A 21337-nucleotide genomic window follows, 5' to 3' on the forward strand; every position below is an offset into this window, starting at 1 on the left:
TCCATAACTGTTTTCCATAATGGTTATACTAATTTATATTCCTTCCTACAGTGGGAATGTACAAGATTTCCCTTTTCTCCACGTCCTGCCCCCAAGTTGTTATCTCTTGCCTTTTTGATGATAACCATCCTTACAGGCATGATATCTCATTTTGGTTTTGATTTGCATTTCCCTCATAATTAGTGATGTTGAGCATCTTTTCATGTACCTATTGGCCTTTGTATATCCTTTTTGGAAAAATGTCTACTCAGATCATTTGCCCATGTTTTCATTGGATTGTTTTTTTGCTATTGAGTTGTATGAGTTCCTTATATATTTTAAGTATTAACCCTTTCTCAGATACATGGTTTGTGCTATAGTCTGAATGTTTGTGTCCCCTTGGAATTTATATGTTGATATCCTGATCCATATTAAGAGGCCATGCGATGGTATTAACAGGTAAGGCCTTTGGAAGGTGGTGAGGTCATGAGAACCCTAGGAATGGAGTTAGTGCTTTTATTTAAAAAGCCCCAGAGAACTTGCTAGCCCCCTTCTACCGTATAAGGACACAGTGAGAAGATACTGGCTATGAACCAAAAAGAGCCTTCACCAACCACCACATGGAATCTGGTGCCCCAATCGTGGACTTTTAGCCTCCATAACTATGAGAAATAAATTCGTTTATAAGCTACCTAGTCTCTGCTATTTTGTTATAGCAGCCCAAATGGGCTAAGACAGTTTGTAAATATTTTCTCCCATTTCATAGGTTTCCTTTTCATTTTGTTGATTATTTCTTTTGCGGTACAGCAGCTTTTTTTGGTTTGATGTAGTTCCACTTGTTTGTTTTTGCTTTTGTTAACTCTGTTTTTTAGTGTCCAAAAAATCCTTGCCAAGACTAATGTCAAGGAGCTTTTTTCCTATGTTTACTTCTAGGAGTTCTGTGGTCCGAGGCCTTATGTTTAAGTCTTCAATCATTTTGAGTTAATTTTTGTGAGTTCTATAAAATAGGGATCCAGTTTCATTCTTTTGCCTGGTTACCCAGTTTCCCCATCACCATTTATTGAAGAGACTGTCCTTTTCCCCATTGTGTATTCTTGGCACCCTGGTCAAAGACAGTTGGCCATATATGTATGAACTTATTTCTGGGTTCTGTTTTGTTCCTTTGGCTTATGTGTGTCTTTTTATGCCAGTACCATGTAGTTTTGATTACTGCAGCTTTGTAATGATAGTTTGAAATCAGGAAGTGTGATGCCTCCAGCTCTGTTCTTCTTTCTCAAGATTGCTTTGGCTATTTGCGGTCTTTGTGGTTCCAGATGAATTTTAGGATTTTTTTTTTCTATTTCTGTGAAACATGCCATTGGAATTTTGATAAGGATTGCATTGAATTTGTAGATCGCTTTGGATTGTATGGACATTTAAACAATTATTCTTCCAATCCAGGAACATAAGCTATCTTTCCATTTGTGCCTTCTTTAATTCCTTTCAATGTCTTATAGTTTTCAGTGTACATGTCTTTCATGTCCTTACATTTATTCCTAAGTATTTTATTGTTTTCAATGTTATCGTCAGTGGAATTTTTTTTTCTTTTAGATAGTTCACTGTTAATGTATAGAAACACAACTGACTTTTGTACATTGGTTTTTGTATCCTGCAACTTAACTGAATTTGTTGATTAGTTCTAACATATTTTTGGTGGCGTTAAGGTTTTCTGTACATAGTACATGTACTGTACAACGTGGACTGTGAACAGAGACAGTTTTACTTCTTCCTTTTTATTTGGATGCCTTTTGTTTCTTTATCTTGCCTAATTGCTCTGGCTAGGTCTGTGTTGAATACAAGCGGCAAGAGTGGGCATCCTTGGCTTATTCACTACCGGGTATGCTGTTAGCTGTGGGCTTGCCATACGTGGCCTTTATAATGTTAAGATGCATTTCTTCTACACCTAATTTGTTGAGAGCTTTTATCATGAAATAATGTTGGATTTTGTCAAATGCTTTTTCTTTATTGAGATGATCATATGATTTTTATCCTTCATTCTGTAATGTGGTGTATCACATTGATTTTTGTGTATGTTGGACCATCATTTCATCCAAAGGATAAATACCATTGGATCACGGCATATGATCCTTTTAATGTGCTGTTGAATTTGGTTTGCTAATGTTTTGTTGAAGATTTTTTTCATCTACGTTCATGAAAAACATTGGTGTATAATTTTCTTGTAGTGTCCTTGGCTGGCTTCGGTATTGGGGTAAACCTGGCCTCATGAGTTTGGGAGTGTTCCTTTCTCTTCTGTTTTTGGGGAAGAGTTTGAGAAGGATTGGTATAAATTTTCTTTAAATGCTAGGTAGCATTCATCAGTGAAGCTTATCTGGTCCTGGACTTTTCTTCGTTGGGGGATTTTTTTATTACCAGTTCAACCTCCTTACTTATTATTGGTCTGCTCAGATTTTCTAGCTCAATGATTCAGCCTTAGTAGGTTTTGTTCCTAGGAATTCATTAATTTATTTCAGGTAATCCAATTTGTTGATGTATAATTGTTCATAAGGATCTCTTATGATTCTTAGTACAATTATTATCATAGAAATACAATCTCCTTTCATTTCTGATTTTTGTCTTTTTATTTTTTCTCAGTGTAGCTAAAAGTTTGTCAGTTTCATTTATCTTTTCACAAAACCAACTCTTAGTTTCATGGATCTTTTCTATCGTTTTTCTGCTCTGATTTTTATCATTTCCTTCCTTCTGCTAACCTTGTGCTTACTATTTTTCTTTTTCTAGTTCCTTGAGGTATAAAGTTAGGGTGTTTATTTGATTTTTTTATTTTTTATTTTATTTTATTTATTCATTTATTTATTTATTTATTTATTGCACATGAGCAGGAGGCGGAGAGGAGAGGAAGAGGGAAAAAGAGAATCTTAAGCACGAGTCACACCCAGTGCAGAGCCCAGTGCAGGGCTTGATCTCACACCCCTGAGTGGAAATCAAGAGGTGGACTCTTAACTGACTGAGCCACCCAGGCACCCCCAGATCTTGTGTGCTTAATGTAGACGTTTATTGTGATAAACTTCCCTCTTAGAACTGCTTTTGCCGCGTTCCATATTTTAGTATGTCATATTTACATTTTCATTTGTTTCAAGGTATTTTTTTGATTTTTCTCTTTTGACCTTTTTTGATTTCTTCATCATACTAAGAGATTTCCATCACTTAAAAACAAAACTCTCAAGTTCTTAGTCTGGTATTTAAGAACCTCTACAGTGTGTCTCCAAATGACCATCTAACTTAGAGTTCCAGCTTACCTTTCCACACACACTGCACCCCAAACAGGTTTATGATACTAAGCTCCGGCACTCCTTTCTTCTTGTCTTTTCTCAGGCTGTTCCCATTGTCTGCAGTTCCTTTATTTTGTTCTGCAGGTCCAAGTGCTCACATCCTTCAAGGCCTAGGTCAGCCCTTCCTGATTCTCTCAGGCTTTGTACCCTCTACACGGGAATGGTCCTCTTCTCCCTTCTGTAATGTTAAAGTCCATGTCTTCATTTCCTCCTGGAGAGCAGGGGTCCTTACTAGAGAGACAGGTTCCTTCTGGCATTGAGCCATGCATGTTCAATAAATAGTTGTTAGATGATGGAATATTTCTACTAGGACTGTCAGGAGAACTTTGTTCAAAGCTGACATTTGCATGTGTATATATTAGGTACTACGTTGCTTTATATGTAATAGCTCATTTCATCCTCACAACAATCTTTAAGGTGGCTTCCTTTTAAAGCTCCCATATGACAGATAATGAAACTGAGGCACAGAGCAGTTAGGTAATCTACTCAAGATCATGTAGCCTTTAAGTGGTAAACAGCTTTTGAACCAGATTCTAGAGCTCATACTCTTCACTATTTCTTCTTTTTCACCAGAGAAAAGCAGCAAGAAATCGAGAATGTTGTTACTCCGCTTCCTGACTACCCGAAGCTTTCTGAGCAAGGAACTGCCTGTGCTGGGAGTGGGTCTACCTTCACTGGGACCAAAGGGAGACCTTGGATCATGGATCAAGAGCTAAGGTCAGGCCAAGGGGTTGACGCTGAACCTCTGGAAATGGCCACACTTTAAAGTTCTAACACATCAATGAGTTGCCCACGAAACTCCCTGCCACACAAACACACACACACACACACACAAAAGACTTCAATCTTGTCCTTTCTTATATGTGTGTGTGTATATATATATATATATATATATATATATATACACACACACATATAAGAAAGGACAAGATTGAAGTCTTTTTGCTGTTGAAGAAAATATGTGAATTCCATTTAGTTCTTGCTAAGTAGAGGGGTTTGCCAGGTTGCTCCTAGGAAAATATTCTAAGAGTGGGATGAAAACCATACTGTCTTCTTACCTACAGGAGATCAATCACCCCATAAAACTCATGTTTGCTTTTATGGAAAGTAAAAGAAGGACATTGCAGGGGTTGGCACACAGTCTGCACCTAGAGTGTTGGGAACCCAGCCACCTCTCTCAGTTGGCAGTCCCTGCTAAGGGTTATCATTGGGCCCGTGTTCCTTTGTTAACATGTGGGTCTTGCAGCTTTCCTAGAGAATGGGTCCTGGTTTGCACCCCTCAATAAAGTTGGGGCTATAACTTTCACCAGCTCTGTCTTAAACAGTACCACCTGTTGCAAGCTGTTTGAATTTACTGCATCGTACTCAAAGGCAGCAGATGCCATGGGCATTTTCCCTATTGTATGAAGCAGTATGAACAACTGGCCCCTTTAGGGAAGGGAGAGTTATCTTCTTTTTCCCAAAATGATTGGATGATCACATTTTAAATATATACGCTCCACGGCTCTAACTCCTGGGAAGATATGCAAGACTGAGGTTTGACTGCTTCCTGCCACCGAAATAGCTCCCTGGCAGTCATGCATGATTTAGTACATGTGATTGGAGGTATATCCATCAGACAGACATAGTCTGCTTCAATAATAAATAATGCCAGACAGCATTTAGATACTAGCGATTTTTATTAGAATTTATATTGCTTTTGTCTTACTTTATAAAGGTAACACATGCCCAGAATAAATAACATTCAGGGAGAAAAAATATAGAAAATAGTTAAAAAATTTTTTCTCAAAATCCCATAACCTAGAGATGATTACCTCCAATACTGCTTTAATATGCATATAAAATAGAATAATCCTGTAATATTTGGCTTTTTGCACTTGATAGTATATCATGAGTATTTCTGATATGAAATGTTTTATGGAACATTGATAATTTTTTGAGTAGGTATTACATTCACATGAGTTTTTTTAATATATATAAAATATATACATATATATTAAATACATATACATATATATTCATATATAATATATACATATACACACATATATGTACATTTTTTAATATATACATATATCTTTGAAGGGACAAATAAAAAGTTTTACTCCTGCCCTATCTTCCATCTACCTGCTTATTACCCTACATTCCCCATAGGTAACTACTTTTTTTGTTGGTTTTAAAATATCTTCCTAGTTTTTTTTTTTAATATTGTTTAATATTGTTAGCCACCATATAGTACATCCTTAGTTTTTGATGTAGTGTCCCATGATTGTTTGTGTATAACACCCAGCGCTCCACGCAATACATGCCCTCCTTAATACCCTTCACCAGAGTTTCTTTGCACAATATAAGCAGATTTAAATGTTTTTATTCCCCTCACAACTTTTATGCAAAATGTAGCCTTCTGTACCCACTTTTACACTTTGATTTTCTCACTGACAGATCTGTATACTCTTCCTGCAACATTGTCCATGCTGCGTTATTATTATATTGCCTGATTGTTTTTGGATATTGCTCAAACAATTCCTGATTTGGGGATGATGTTTTTAGATCTTTAGCAGTCTCAAAACAGCTTTGTTAGATTGTATTTTTGTATACAACTCATGATTATTTCCTTAGGATAAATTACTTGAAATTCTTTGCTGGGCTTTTGCTTCATGTTTTCCAAATTGTTCCTGAAATGTTCTAGCACTTTTTACCTTCCCCCAGCATGGGTTGCCAGTGGGTCAAAAGGGAACTAAGTTAAAAGAGGCCATTTGGAAGAGTGACCCTTTCAAATACACGCAGGAGGAAATAGGAACAGGAAAGCTACGGGGGACCGGTATTGTGACGGTGTAGGGAGAGAGGGTTCAGTGAGGGGTGGCTGTGTGAAAGAACACGTCAGAACCTAAGTGAGATGTCCATTCTGGTCTTGCCTCTACCAGGACATCTGGGATGAGTCTCTAAGGTCTTTGAGTGTTTTCACCATTGAATAAGGGGTGGGGGGTGCTTTCTGAGTTTATTTGGGCCTCATTTTATCCCAAAACAGATTTATAAAGATGAAACGTGAGTCTTTTCCAGCTCTAAAATTCTGTTTTGTTTTTTTTTTAATAACAGTACCTTCGTGTTCAGAGGAAATAAATATTGGGCTTCTGCTTATCCTGGTTGTGTTTTGAAGGGCTAGACCCCCCTCTTTCTGACGCTGTGGGTTACTCATCTCTCTCCGTTTCAGTACATGCTAACCCTAACCTCCTCAATCCACCATCTTCCGTAAAATTCAGAGTGACCTGGAGACAGCGTGTTAACAGCACGAGATTCCTGACTCTGTGTGAATATAGTTTTTAAAAGAGTCCTTTGCCTCTGGATGATGTGACCCAGACGCTGTACATGTGCAGTGGCACTCGGCAGCAGCAGGTGACTCGCACAAACACCGAACCTGGGGAGGTGATGGCGGGAGATCTGGCTCTTTGTGGCGCAGAGATTTAACAGATGGCAGCAGGGAGGCTGAGCTTCAGCTCAAAAGCCCCTTGATCAGGCTCCCCAGTCATTAGCCAGCCCCTGCAGGCAGGTGTTCAGTTAGCGGTCAGCTTGGTGTCAAAGTCGTTTGTCATCAGAAGCTTCCTCAGCTTCTCCAAAGGAGAACTTTGGTCACTGAGCTAAGACTGGTCAAGAGTATCTAAGATGCCCAGGCGTTTCCTTCCTTTCTCTACAGCAAGCAAACTAAAGAGGATCCAGGTGTGCAAGAACTGGAGGCATTAATAGACACAATCCAGAAGCAACTGAAAGATCATCCGTGCAAAGACAACATTCGCGAAGCATTTCAAACTTATGACAAGGAAGCTTCAGGATATGTCGACAAAGAGATGTTCTTTAAAATCTGTGACTCTCTCAACCTCCCAACTGATGATTCCTTGATTAAGGAGGTCAGTAGGCGTTGCTCTTCTGGGTTGACTGCAGAGGCCGTGAATACCCATTCTCTCCCAGAGGCCACTGCGTGTGTATTTTGTTTTAATGGGAACATTTAAGACGTTCAGATTAGATCTCCTAATCGGCCCTGATTATGGCGTTTCCCCTTGATTCTTACTTTGGGGTTCTTTCCTTGGGGCTGCTGTAGGGCCTCTCTGTAAGTGGGTATGGGCTAGAGGGCACAGCGTGGCTGATAAGCACCTCCGGCTGAAGGAGGGCTGCAGAGGTGGTCCCAGAAGGAAGCCCTGAGAGACTCAAAGGTAGGGGGCAGCCTGTGACCCCCCTCCCAGCCAGAGCTTACGTTAGCTCAGTACGGCTGGCATGGAGAGGGCGTGACCACAGCCTGTGGCCAGCTGCGCATGAAGGACATGGACATTCTCCTCCTCGAATTTTCATGAGTGAGTTGAAGAGGGGGTTTGGTGCCTTTGTTTCATTAGAAATCCCTTTAGCCAGGGCCTCCCCGGAACTCAGAACAAAATTTCTCCCACAATTGCCAATGCCTGTGACTTATCATTGGGACTTCTCCCTGACAAAAACCCTTCTGTAGACCTTCTTAAAGATCTTTTTTTTTTTTTAATTTTATTTTATTATATTGTGTTAATCACCATACAGTACATCCCCAGATTCCGATGTAAAGTTTGATGCTTCATTAGTTGCGTATAACACCCAGTGCACCATGCAATACGTGCCCTCCCTACTACCCATCACCAGGCTATCCCCTTTTAGCAAAAAGGGATGTTCAGAAGTGAAGACTCATTTGGGGGAGGGAGGATGTCATGTGGCACTGGAGGGGCTAGGCTGGAGAGCAGGATTTTTCAGATATTGGAACATCAGCAGGGAGGAGTAGAGGGCAGATAGAAGATAATGTGTTCACTTGGGCAAATGCCCATTTAGCTTCCCAAATCTCAGATTGACAGCATGCCCAGCTTTTGATTTGTAAGTAATTTGTGCTATCTGTGACCTTGACAGAGGAGAGAGGAATTGCGGTCAGTGAGCAGTGGGGCGGGGAAAGTGGGTGACAAGGATTTGCACATATAAAGGTAACCACAGCCGATCAGGCTACTACTCTCTGCACAGTGGAGCTTCGGGGGACGTGGTTTGTGCACTGATGTAGGGCTTCTTGGTCTTTGGGCTAAGATCAAGTGAGCAATGACGGAGCTAGATTCTTCTATTAGCCTGTGATAACAGCAACTTGCTATTTTAAGAGTTATACTCTGTGCAGATTGGGTGGACAAAGCTCATATTTGAATATAAAAATTATTAAAAGTGCTCTGGAAATGACAATGTTCTTATAAATGTGAGTCCTGAAATCTCTGGCAGGCCATTGACTCCCTCTGAGCTTGTTTCATTATGCTGAAGATGGGGATTATGTCTGACCTACCTGCCAGGTTCACAGGTGTGTTCTAGAATCCGCTGACAGAAACTCTGACCTGGTTTACGAAGGCCAGGGATGGTTATTAGTAAGCGGGCGCTGCAGCTCTGTCTCACCTGCTCTCTGCTCTCTCCTGCAGTTGATCAGGCTGTGCCCTCACAGAGAAGACAAGATCAACTACCATCACCTCGTCCGTGCTTTCTCCAGCTGACCTGGCCGATGAGAGAGTGCAGTACGACGTTTTGAGGTTGGACCTCCATTTTGAAACACCTTGTACTTTTCACAGACGCATTCATGGCGCTCTTAAAATTATATTTTTTGGTTCTTAGATTTCAATATTAAGTCTAAATTAAATTGGATCTTTCAAGAACTAAGATTGGTGCTTTATTTAAGGAGGGTAGGGGTAGGGTAAGGTGATGGTTAATTTTCTGTATCAATTTGTCTGGGGCCATGGGTGCCCAGCTGTTTGGTGAGACATTTTACTGGTTGTGCCTGTTTCTGGGTGAGATTAACATTTGAATCGGTGGACTGAGTAAAGCAGATTGCCCCGGGGGTGGATGGGCCACATCCGGTCCCTTGAAGGCCTGAACAGAAAAGGCTGACCATTTCCCAAGTAAGGCCGCATTCTTCCTGCCTGCCTTTGAACCGTGACATCAACTTGTTCCTGCCTTCAGTCTCAAACACTGGCTCATCCTGGGTCTTGTGCCTGCTGACCGGGCCTTCAGACTAGAACTACACCATCCGCTCTCATGGGAGCCAAATCTTGGGATTTGTCAGCCTCCGTAATCACATGAGCCCGTTATTGTAAACTTATTTCTCTACCTAGATAGTCCATTGGTTCTGTTCTCAGGAGAACCCTGACTACTACAGGTGTGGAATGATTACGAGCAGAAGGAAAGCTAGACTTTGCTGGGAGAAGCGGCACTTGGGGTGCTGGGAATACGCACACGGTCTGCTGTTGCTGCAAGCCGACCGCCCACCATGTGCCTGCTCACCCCAGGATCGTAGGGAAATCCACGTTTTTCAAACTACAGCTCTAGGCCCATTAGCAGACCTGCATTTTTACAAAACAGAAAATGAGTGTGGTACAAATAGGTTATATATTTCATGAAACTTTTGTTTCAACTGAGTGCGTATTTACTGGGCCATAAGGGAAGATGTATTCCTTGATGTGAATTATGGTTAAAAATATATAGGGGAGAAAAACGCTGCTTTTCGAGAGCCAAGTAGGTACTGGTTATGTAACAAGCTCTGCCTCAGTTTTTAGAACCAACCAGGGCTGCTCCTGAGTTGAAGCCAGTCCCCTCCTCCATCTTCATCACCGCCAGCCCAGATTCCTCCCTGCTTCCCCGGGCGGTGGTGTAAATGGGTGGGGAGCGGTCCCTACAGGATCCAGGACCCCTGCCCTCTCAGAACCACTAGGGACCTTCCCCATGGTTCTTCCTCCACGGCTGAGCCAGGCCACCTCCAACTAGCTTATTAAAAGGGCTATAAGACCGTATATGTATTGCCTCCTCCTTTCCTGCTCCAGGTCAGTATCTCAAGAACTAGTGAAAGCCTAATTTCCGAGTATTCAGAAGGCCATTTCAATCTAAAGTAAAAATACTAAGCTCTGTCCTGCCTGCCCAAGCTTAGAAGCCTTAGTGTGCGTGACAGCGAACGCGCTTAGGATAGGTATAGCGGGTTTCTTCTTGCTTCGGGCTTCTGCTCCCTTTGCTCCCATTCAGCCACACTGTTGTTTGTTTCTGGCCTCGGTAGTGTCCAGGAAGGGTAGCGAGTAGACGCCAGAAGAAAAGGGCAAAGTCTTATTTCTGTGGCCAGCGAAGTCCTCATCTGGGTCAAGGCCTTCTGCACGTCATGTGCCGAAAGGCTGGCGCTCTCACCCTCTCTCCCAGGGCACGTCTGTGTGTTGAGGACACTCCCCCAAGAAGCCTCCCAGCACACCCTCCTCAGGGGGCCCAGTCTCCGGCGTGCCCGGTTCTAACGGTACTCTCCCTCCACGCTCCCCCTCCTCTGCTCTGGAGGCCCTATGTGTGGGGGTCCCCTCGGGCTTCCCCTTCCAGGGCCTTCCCTCTTGCCCAGGGTGTCCAGCTAGATCGCTCTCTGGGCTGTGCCGGTCCCTTCCTGGCGACTTACTGTAGGGGAGAGTCGGGTCTGAATCTCCCGCTGAGCCAGGGGACTCAGGTCAAACTCGAGTCTGCTGAAGCACCTCCCTCACTTAGGTTGTGGACCTACCGCACTCCGACAGCCCCTTGCAAGAAATCCACACTCCAGTAACTTCTCCACAACCCCAGCGAGAGGAACGTTCCCAAACTCGGGATCCTCAAGTCTGTCACGGACCTGCACCAACTGCACCAGGCGAGGTACCTGCCGACTTTGGGCCTTAGCCGAAGGGAGACATTAGGAAAATGTCCTCTTACCCGCCTTTTGAGGTCCACGTGCTCGTCACCCTTCTACCCTCATTCTGACCGTTCTTCTCCTTTGGTTCCCTGGACCTGCCGCATGGCAGTGGGCAGCGGGATGAAAGGGCAGCCCCGCCGTGAATGGGGGAAGCGCCTCGCGGAGCTGTGCCGAGTCCGGCTGGCAGCACAGGACTTCAGCGCCCTGTCGCTGCCTCACTTCCCAAGCTCACCCCAGACAGGAAGGTGGGGAGCTGCCACCTCCATCGCCAGCTCCAGCAGACCAGAGCCAGGGGGTCACTTCTGTGGTCCCCACGCTCCCTGCTCAGCCCCGCTCGTTTACACGAGACAAGCCGACACGCAAATTGTCCTCCTCCTGAATTCCAAAGGGCGCCACAGCCACCCGATGTCGCTTAGGCTGCAGTCACCCCTGGCATGCCGTGGGGTCCTGGCTGAGGTGACAGAAGAGTGGAGCATCAGCCTGCAGCAAGCAGCACTAGAGGAGAGGAAAGGACCACCTCCGAGGGGCCACCAAGGAGGGGAGACAAGGCCCTCCTTGAGTCTGCTACAGAGGCCACTGAGAGCCGTGCTGTCCACTCGAGCTGAACGATGTGGACAGGATGGCTTAGGACAGCTTATGGATTCGGGGCTAGCAAAGTCTGCCCTGCGGGTGAAGCCAGGCTCCAAGTTAGCTGCTCTCAGGCCGTGGGCCTGTACTGTCGGCACCACCCGGGGACATCAAACCCGCATCTCCGGGCTTTGAGGGCATTTGGGACCAACAGGTGGGGAAGACCTCGCTAAACGTTTCCAGAGCACCAATCACTTGGGTGAGTGACTTCTTAATATCCTGCGGGCACTGACTAGCCTGAGTACACGTATTCATTAAAAAAAAGAGTGCTTTATTTGTACCATGAACTCAGCATTCACTATCCCTAAATCTCACCACCACCTCGCCCTGCAAAAATAAGCAGCAGGCACACAACCCCCAAACTGTAGAACATCGATGAGCAAACAGGCTCAGAAAGGTTAACTGCCCAAGGTCACCTCGCTGCTTGCGGCAGAGCTGGACCGAAACCCAAGTTTGCAGCAAGCTTGCCCTCCACGTGCATCCCTCCCCTTCACCTCCGGTGAGCGCGTCCCGTGTAAGCTAACTGCCACCTCCAACTGCCCTTCTCTCCTGCGTGCTGCGAAGATGGTTCTGGAAAACACAGAATGCCGCAGGCAAGAGCAGGCCCTAGAACGGACCCCAGCAATCCCCACAGCCCACCATCCTGACGAATACTCCTCCGCACCAACACCAGTATTTCACACGCACACCTGCTTCCACCTGGCAGCCCGTGACCTCACCACGCGGCAGGCAGCAGCCCACGGCGCTTCCTCATCGAGCTGGTCGGCAGACCCTGTGTCAGAAAGCGCCTTTCCACTTTTCTACTTTACGGTTACAGACTCAAAAACACCTACAATGACCCAGCACTCAAGGGAACATTCTTCGTCCTTCATTCCGATTCCCTCCTTCCTGGGACCAAAAGAACACATACAGCTCAAAAAAGATATACAAGAAAGGACTAGTAGACTGAAAAATAGTATAAATGGGACTAAAATGGATACAAAATTATTTTTCAAGTGAAAACAAATGTAAGCATCCAGATTAAAAACATAATGGAACCAGAGACAATTTGATAATTCTATGCCTTTTATTCAGTTATTTCAAAAATATTTGTTTCCAAATGTACATTAAAAAAATCCATACAAAACTGTAATTTGTTTTAAAACCAGAAACAGTGGAAAAGGCTTTTGAAAAAAGTTCACTGAAAGTAAAAAGACCCACCCCTCCCGCCCAAAAAAAAAAAAACAAACCTTTTACATGAAAGCATAAATACGGCAGGGTACAAATTCTCCTTGAGTTCCTTGTTGAAATTTGGTCCATAACATGAACAGGCTAAAGCAGAAGAATGGAGAGACCACCTGCCCACATTTGCATTAGGAGCTGCTCCCGCACCAGCAGCGGCTCCTCCTTCAGGTGTTAACTGAACAAGAGAACTGAAAAACGAGGTGTGGGGTCTCATCCCATGACCACTCGAATCCGTACCGAGGACACGGTGGAGCTCAGTCCCAGCCAGCTCCTGTCCGTGAACGGTCCGCGCGCGGCTGTGCCTCGGGACCACCTCCTTCCTCTCCAAGGCAAACGAGAAACCCTAGAATGCTTTTAGACAGTGACGGTGAACTCCCCGGGGTCCAAGAGATCTTATTCCCAGGCACCAACTTATTTAATGCCCCATCATGAGGATGGTTTTTTTTTCCTTTTCAACAGATTTTTAAAAAAATCTACGGCCTTCTAAGGCGATGCTACAATGTTCTAGGAGAGTGCACGGAAACCCACCCAGATGAAGAGAATGACAGCAACGAAGGGGAAGTGGCGCACGTTTCTTCTGTGGGGAGGACGACCACCCTCCCGCGGGTCCCTTCCCTTCCCAGCTGCAGGGTGCTTAGCGACAGCAGGGCCTGTGGGAAGACCACGGGCGGGGAGAGTTATTGCACAACCCGGAGGAGCAAGGAGACGGCAGGCAGCTGCGGCTGCTAACATAGGTAACACTGAGGAGCGCGAAGAAATTCTGCAACAGCCAAACTAGACCCACTGTCAGCCCGGGGTCTGTGAGCAAACACTTGTGACTGGGAAGTCAAAGTAAACACCCTGATCATATCAACTGTGGGTTGAATGGGAGGCAAAACAGATTGGAAGAGGTTAGAGCCAGGCTACTTTTCTTTTTAATCGGGGGGCTGGGGGGGACCTGGCAGAGAAGGGCTCACCGCGGGAGACCTCGTCCCTGGAGGCCCCTGGGCTTCTAGGCTTCTGTAGCCACCCATGTGGGCCAGAAAGCCAACACAAGGGAGAAACCAGAAACAAAACCTAGAACATACCATGGACCCCAACAGCATGGGGGGAAGGGATGGAGACAAATGAGGCCAAAATGTCATAATCCGTGTCCCTTTTACATGGACTATACTGGGGTCCAGTGTCCTCAGCTGCACATGACAACCCGCCACAGGGGGCTGGCCACACAGCACGTGCAGAGGCCGGAAGGCCACACGGCAAGTAAGGCACTTCATACACAGAGGAGGAAAGGGCTGCTTGGGACAAGAACTCTCAGGGGTTGCGGAGCATAAGGTCAGCACAGGACACACAAGTCCCAGTGCTTTTCTGAGACCTCTAGAACAAGAGGGAGCAGGCCAGAGGGGAGGCAGCGGATGAGGAGCAGCGGTTAAACGATCCCTGTGGGAACCAGAGTAAAGCGAGAGGGTGAAGGCTGCCTCCTGAGCCACCGGGGGTCGGAGAGGGATTCTACTGAAGTTTCCCATGATCTGACAATGACCCTGTTCCCTGGTCGTGCCCAGAGTTCCTTCTGAGGACCAGGCCCATGGGCAGGGGAGGCAGCAGGAGGGAAGAAAGACCACTCCATTGTCCTGCCTCCATCAGGGAGGAACAGAGGGCGACATACGACATTTGCGAACAAAGTCTGTTCACTTGGGTCTCCAAGGCCCTCAGGAGGGAAAGAAAAACTGACTGGGAAGGCTGAAATCCAAACCAAAGAAATCCAAACCAAGCCTTCCTGAGCCGCACGGGGCCTGGCAAGCCACTGCAAATTTTAAAAAGCATCCAGGGAATAGAATTTTCTCTTGTGGAATCTTGGGAGGGGGTGTACTCTCTGCCCCTACCTCTCCTTCACCACTTAGGAAAAAAGTCAAAGGGTACCGAGGGAGAAGGTCCCTAAAGAAAAACCCAGACGCACAGAACACCCAAGCCAGGCTTCCAGGGTTTCTAGGCGCCGAGGGATTCCCGTCAAGAGCCGCCATCTGCAAAGGTGGCCAGAGCACGAGGTCTAGTCTGGTTTCTGAACGTTAGTAAGCGCTGCCTTGGGACAAACACAGAAGGTTCTCGGCAACAGTTTAGGTCTGGTGGCCCAGACACACACACACACAGAATGGACTAGAATGGGGAAGCAGCAGCTCCCCTCTGGGCTCTGCCTGTTCCCCCTTTCCTCTCGAACTTTCCCCTACCTTCAAAAAGAACACACATAACTTATTAATAGTGCAGCTCTCAGAGCCTGATGGTAAAAATAGCTTTCCCAACACTGAAGCTCAGCAGCCCCGGGTCCCCACACCCACCACACAGCCGGCCTCGCCTGCCACTGCCACCTGCTCGGCCTCCCCCACGCCTGTGCCAGTCAGGGATGTTGAGAGAGGCGGCCGGTGCTGAGGTAGATTTGCATCCATTCTCCTGCTCTTGCCGGGCTGGCCTCTCAAACTTGCAGCTGTCTGGCACGGCCCTCCCACAGGGCTTGGCACTTTGGGGACAGGAGAGAACGTTTAAGACTGAAGACAGCCAAAGTGGCCAAATCAGGACAAGCCAGCACAAGCAGCTCACAGGATGAGGTGGGGTTACTTCGGCCCCTGGCACCCTGCTTTGAGCAAGCCGGCCAAAGCCTGGGCTCTGCTCGGAGACAAACGTGGCCGAGATGCCAGGGGGTGACAAAGGTCCCACAATTACTCTTCTCCCCCCCCCTCCCCTCCGATCATTCCTGAGGCCTGGCCGATGACACACTAGCCTCACTCATGGTCTCAGGGGTGTTGACATGGCAGAAAAAAAATCTCACTAGCCCTCATCCCTGCACACACCCTATCCTTTAAGAAACGGCCTACGTTGGCCCCAGCCGCTGGGGCAGCGGCACCACCTCTGAATCACACGCCACCGCGCCAGCTTACAGGACATTTAGGGGACACGGAGCCACGTGGCCTCTGGCAACACCTCCCTAGACCTGTGGACGCGAGAAGGGAGGCTGCCTGATGGCCGGCCTCAAGCTATCGCCCCACCTCTCGGCCTGCAGCACACCACACACCTGCCAAAGTTTACCTGGGGCTCACCTGAGGGAGTGACCCCTTGCGGGGACAGAACGCTGCCTGGGACACAGCCAGGGGAGAAATGGGATGGGCAGGGAGGCTCATGGGGCAGCTTTGGAGGCTGCCGGCTGGACGTCCTTCCCTCACCAGGCAAGGTAGGGAGATGAACAAAACCACAGCCTGGGCAGGGGTATTTAGCCAAATGGCTAAGGGGTCCTGGCTCAGGTCTGCCGGGTTGATACCAAGCCACCTTCCTAGCAACGTTCTGCTCTGCAGCCCAGAGAAGTGTCAGAGAAGACGGGAGGGCTGCAGATCTCCACAAGGGCCGTCCTGCTTCCTAAGGGTCATCAGAGGCTAAGAGCAGCTCTGCCCAGCAAGGAGGGTTGACAATGGTGTTCGGGTACAAATCCCTGTCACTGGAAAACCAAATCTATCTCTGATGCAAGTGACATGGAGAAGGGGAGCTGCCCTGATGAAAGGCCCATCTCCCCCTTTTAGGATAACAATCCAAGGTTTGGCTTCTACTGTGAGGTCGGAAAGAAGACCAGCACCTCCAACGACGCATTTCTACACCCATCCAGACCTGCTCCCTGCACCTCCATGCAGAGTTCGAGAGTTCTTAATTAGGACTTAGCCTGACCCCTTCTGAAGTCCTCCCCAGGCCCCATATGGACTTGGAGGCCTTGTCTCTGCGGGGAGCAAAGGGAAGAAGAGCGGAGGGGAAGGCAGAACCTCCCACTGGCACAGGGGCGTCTGCTTGTCTGCCCGGCACATCATTCCGATCAGTCCCACTTTCGTACAGTCTAAAATGTTGCAGGTGCGCTCAACAAACATCACAGGGTGACAACGACCAGCCCAAAGACACTCAATAGACGAGCCAGAGGGTAGGTGGCCCGGCAACTCCCTGCGGCACCGGGGGCCAGTGCGGGGCTCGGTGCTCCTGCAGCAGGAGAGGTTAAGTGAGGCAGCGAGGCCAGCCCCTCACCAGGCCGCCTGGGTCTGGGCTTCAGGACCAGCATCCTCCAGGCCGCTCTGGTCACTGCAGGTGGGCTGGGGTTTGAATGCTGGCAAACGGCTGAAAAAGCAGCTGGGGCTGGGCCTGAAGAAAGCTCTAGGGCGACCACTCCGTCATCTCTGCCACCATTACCTTTCCAGAAGTGTCTGCTGCTCCGCAGCTTTGCTCTTGCTCCAGAGGGCGGAAGACTTGTCCTTCAGCACCTCCCCGGCAAAGCGAGGGCCGAATGGCCTCCATCCAGGAGCGGCCACCGGAGAGCAGCCTTGAGTCCCGGGACCCAACACAGTTCCCACCACCTTTCTGGACCGGGTGGCTGTGCCCCACAGCCAAACGCCCTGGCATTTCCAAGTAGCAGTGGCGCTGCCGGGCCTCCGTGTGGTGCGTGCGGCACTGGAATCATACATCTCAGTTAATCAGCACCGGGAGACGATGATCCACGTGGGCTGCTCTCTCCTCCCCTCGCCTGAACACGGGGCCTCCCGGGGGCCAGGTAGCGGCCCCAGGCGGAGGCTCCAGGCTCGAGGCTTCTGACTTTGACAGGTCCTGGGGACTGATGCTGGCTGTCGGATGGCCAGGACTGCACTGTGAGCTCCCGCTCATTGTAAAAATCAGACAGAAAAATTGCACAATATGGTGAAGAGTCAAAGGAAGCAGCCATGAAGGAATAGAAAGAGGAGACAAGCCAAAAGAGAACCACACGAGCCTGGGTTCCAGAAAACCCAACACAGCACAGAGGTGAGGACATGAGGTGGCTTGAGGGAGAGAAAGAAGAAGAGTTTTGGTTTTATTGAGAAGGGTTTTTGGAAGAGTAAGAAGAGAAAGCCAAGAAGTAAGAAAGAGGAACAGCCCCGTTTGAAGACCGGTTCCTGCTGCTCGAGAGGCAGCGCCAGGAGCAGGAGGGGGAAGGCAGTGGTGAGGGCCGGGCTCCCCACCTCCCTGCTGGGCCCCCACGAGAGGATCCTTGTTCCAGCACTTTGGCCTCAAGGAGACTTGAGTTTCTTAGTCCGTGGGGAGGTGCCATTCTCCGCTTTCACCACTCCGTTTTCATGGTAACCTAGGAAGCGAGGGGAGACAGACAGACGTGGTGTTCCCGTGGGACTGGTGCAGGGCACACGGGGCAGGCCAGGGGGATGCCCGGCGCACCTTCCCACCGAGAACGGCTCCCGGGGGGCTCTTGCTCCCCTGCAGTGTGACTCTGCGGGAGCTGGCTGGTCCTGACTGTCCTTTAGCAGAAGGGGGCCGGGGTCACACAGAATGGTGACCCAGGAACAGGCTGGGGCCCGCCCGCCCCGGCCTCAGGCTGGACCAGATCCTAGGTGGAATCGGGTAGATGCCACTAGTGGCCTCGGTTTCTCTCAGCCCCCCTGCAGGGTACCCACCCAGCTCCCGGGGAGGGGAGAATGGAGAGGAGGGGGCAAAGGCTGCAGGGACAGGCATCACTCAGAGGCCTGATACTCCTCTGGCAGAAAAAATGGTGCTTTTTATTGACGTCACAAACCCCTCCCTGTGCCTGTTCCAAATCCATGTGGCTGCGGCCTCACGCCCCACATCCACTCCCAGCCAGGCCTGACCCGTCACACCCAGCTACACACGTGTCTGCTCCAAACACATAGCAGGCCCTGCCAAGCAGGCCACACCTGGAGAGAGGCAGGTGAGTCAGAGAACAGAGCCTGGTGCAGACGGGCCCCCAGGCTGGACACACAGGGCAGGGCTGGCAGTGGCCTGGAACCCAGGCCAGGCGGTCACTGGAGTGTGGCCAGGGCCACAGAAGTGGGTGTCCCACCCCTGCCGCCCACCTAGCACCGTGTCCCCCCGAGTCATTCTTGAGGACAGAAGAGGAGCCAGCAACCCGGGAGGCGGGGCCATGGTGAGACGCGGAGCAAGAGGGCAGGTAAGGACAGAGCCGCACAGGCGGCAGATCTTGGCTGGCATTCAGAAGCCACTTCGAGGACACGCTTTCCGCCCAGAGCTCCCCACCCAGCTACCACTCCACCCCCCGTGGCCAGGAGGGCTCCCCGCCTCCTCCGGGCCAGCCTCACCCACGACGTGTCCCTGGCCCCTGCCCAGCCACGTGCCAGTCAGGCCCCGGCAAGAGCCGAGAGCCAGGGCCCAGGGAAGGACGGAGGAGCGGCAGGACTGGTCCGGGGAGAGCCTGCGGGCCCGGGCTCCTCCCCCTCCATCCCAGACTGACTTCGGCTACCTGCCTGGGGGCCTGGCACTCACCAGATTCCCTCTTGACGAGCCTGGCTGGCAGTCTGGGGGCAGCTGGGACTCTCCGCTTGGCGCTCTGCTCGTTCCAGTANGCGGGCTCAGGGGGGGCCCGGCCGGAGCAGGAGACATGGTCGGGGCCCCCGCAGCCCCAACAGCCGTCCCCCTCGGCGCCGGCATGCCCCCACCCTGCCCCCAGCCGAGCGTGTGCATCCATGCCTATCACCCCTCTAGCACACCGTAGAGGTGCTGACAGAGGGATGGGGCTAGGGAGACCAGGGCGGAGGAGGTGACTGACGCACGTCCAGCTCCCTAGTCACATGGCCTCCGTGGCAGGTCTCTTTCGTACCCACAGCACAGAACGGGACTCCTTTAAACTCCATAGATATAGTCAAAGAATTCAAATGAATCGAATTAGGATATAGCAAAATAATTCTAGAACAGTGGCTTCTCATCTAGCATGCCGCTTAAAAGCTGAGCAACGTCGGACCAATCCACACCCTCCCAGGCCCGAGGGTGGCATGGAAACACAATGGCTTCCTCCCTGCCTTCCCAGCCGCTGCGGAAGGCCACCGGCCAAGCTGCCGAGCACACCACTGTACAGAGTCCAAGCGTGGCTGTAACGATCAGCCGAGGGGCTAGACAGGACACGCATCATGCACCACGAAGCGCTAGACATGGGTGAGGGGGTTCCCACTTGGGGACTCTGACCGCAGTCCCAGCAGGCCAGGCCAGCCAGTGAAGACGGTCTTGCCAGAAGCAGAAGGCTGGTAGCGCTTCTCCTCTCAGGCCTGCTGGCTAGAGATCTCCAGCAAAACATCCCTGTGTGGGAGACTCGGGGGTCTGTTGCCCCCGACCTTCCAAAGTTGTGCCAAGTTCAGGAGGCTCCCGACTGCTCAGGGAGCCTGAATTTCTCGCCTTGGGCTTTTTCCCAACTCACCTGCAAAGTAAGGTGTTGAAGTTCCCTTTCTCGGGGTCAAAGGCCTGGTTTTCCACGCGAGCAAGTCCAAAGCCAATGGCCAGCACGGCGAGTGTGAGGATGAAGAGGCGGGTGACCCCAAATACAGCAGCCCAGGCATTAAACCTGCTCGTGGAGGCGGAAAAGGGCCGTCAGCCTTGAGGGAACCGTCACCCACTTCTCCAGAAGCAACCCCAAGTGCAAAGAGCATGCAAGGGTAGCCGAGTAGGGTGTCTGAGGGAGGAGAGGTTTAGAATCGGAGGCTCCGAAAAACAGCCTCGGGGTGCCGGCTACAAGTAAGGGGCAGTTCATAGCCCAGGCAGGAGCCTCCCACCCACCAGCCAGGCCGCACAGGAGGCCGCTGCCCACGGCGCCTCGGACAGGCCGGCCGCCGTACGTCACTTACAGCTTCTCGTTGTTCTCATCGGCAAAGGAGAAGAGCCGAGCCATGTGGAAGAGGAACTCAGTGCCGTACTGCAGCAGCAGCAAGAGGAGGCCCAGGCGGCTCAGGCTGCGAGAGACGACAGGCCTCACAGTCCCCGCGTGACGCCACGGAGAGCAGAGCCCAAGGCCCGGCACCCGCAGCTCCGTGCCCCACGCCCCCTCTGCCCGGCTGGCCCTCCTCGGCCGGCAAGATCTGGGTCTGCGGCCGCACCTCTAAGAGAACACTGGACCCCCGGCCGTCCACCTGGCCTGGCTGGGTCCGGAGCCCCCCCCCCCGCCCCGGAACCTGCTTCGCCCGGCCCGGGCCCAAGCACATAAAACGTGCTCAGAACAAGGGGCTGAGCTTTGCGGGTGGAAATATGAGGGATTCCCACTGTCTGGTTTTTAATTATCCAGGTCCTTGCAGCTAAGAGGTACACAGAGAAGCAAAACTCCACATAATGCAAGGATATGTGCTAATGACCCAGCCTCTTAAAACATTAGCACCACCCACTCTGACATCCCGCTCTGCTCTGTTCCAGGCACGGGGTCATCACTGGCTTTCTCAGGCAGTTTGCTACAGATGGTCAACTGTCGTTCAAATGCATGCAGAAAGACTGCAAAGTGCAATTGCAGATCGTGCCGAACGTGCAGGGGGGCTGCCAGGGGCTGCAGGAAGCCGGGAAGGTGACGTGGGAGCGCTCGCACAGGCGGTGCTAACCACGGATCCCGCCACTTCCACCCGATGAGACCAAAGCAGGCCAACGTGGACCGGGAGGGACGTGGGATCCTGAGGCTGGTCGAGAGAATGATGTG

The 21337-nt window shown here is 49.8% G+C and overlaps 2 protein-coding genes across 4 annotated transcripts in view; one reads left to right on the plus strand and one right to left on the minus strand.

Annotated features, from left to right (window-relative positions):
* EFHC1 (EF-hand domain containing 1) overlaps positions 1-9212 on the plus strand; it is a 60135-nt gene extending 50923 nt beyond the window's left edge. Inside the window, exons 9-11 of one of the 3 annotated variants that reach the window (XM_034648018.1) lie at positions 3879-4022; positions 6997-7207; positions 8762-9212. In XM_034648018.1, coding sequence (XP_034503909.1) covers positions 3879-4022; positions 6997-7207; positions 8762-8833 — 427 coding nt within the window. In that variant the 3' untranslated portion in view covers positions 8834-9212. The remainder of the gene's footprint in view (positions 1-3878; positions 4023-6996; positions 7208-8761) is intronic. The other 2 variants (XM_011219986.3, XM_034648019.1) reach the window with 2 other exon arrangements.
* A 4108-nt stretch (positions 9213-13320) lies between these two features.
* The window catches only part of TRAM2 (translocation associated membrane protein 2), an 82535-nt gene continuing 74518 nt past the window's right edge, over positions 13321-21337 (minus strand). Inside the window, exons 8-11 of the mRNA XM_034648266.1 lie at positions 20505-20609; positions 20081-20224; positions 19156-19406; positions 13321-17986 (exon numbers count right to left, since the gene is read on the minus strand). Of these exons, the coding sequence (XP_034504157.1) occupies positions 17913-17986; positions 19156-19406; positions 20081-20224; positions 20505-20609 (574 nt within the window). The 3' untranslated portion in view covers positions 13321-17912. The remainder of the gene's footprint in view (positions 17987-19155; positions 19407-20080; positions 20225-20504; positions 20610-21337) is intronic.

This window comes from Ailuropoda melanoleuca, chromosome 19, assembly GCF_002007445.2.
Source record: "Ailuropoda melanoleuca isolate Jingjing chromosome 19, ASM200744v2, whole genome shotgun sequence".
Taxonomy (NCBI): Eukaryota; Metazoa; Chordata; class Mammalia; order Carnivora; family Ursidae; genus Ailuropoda; species Ailuropoda melanoleuca.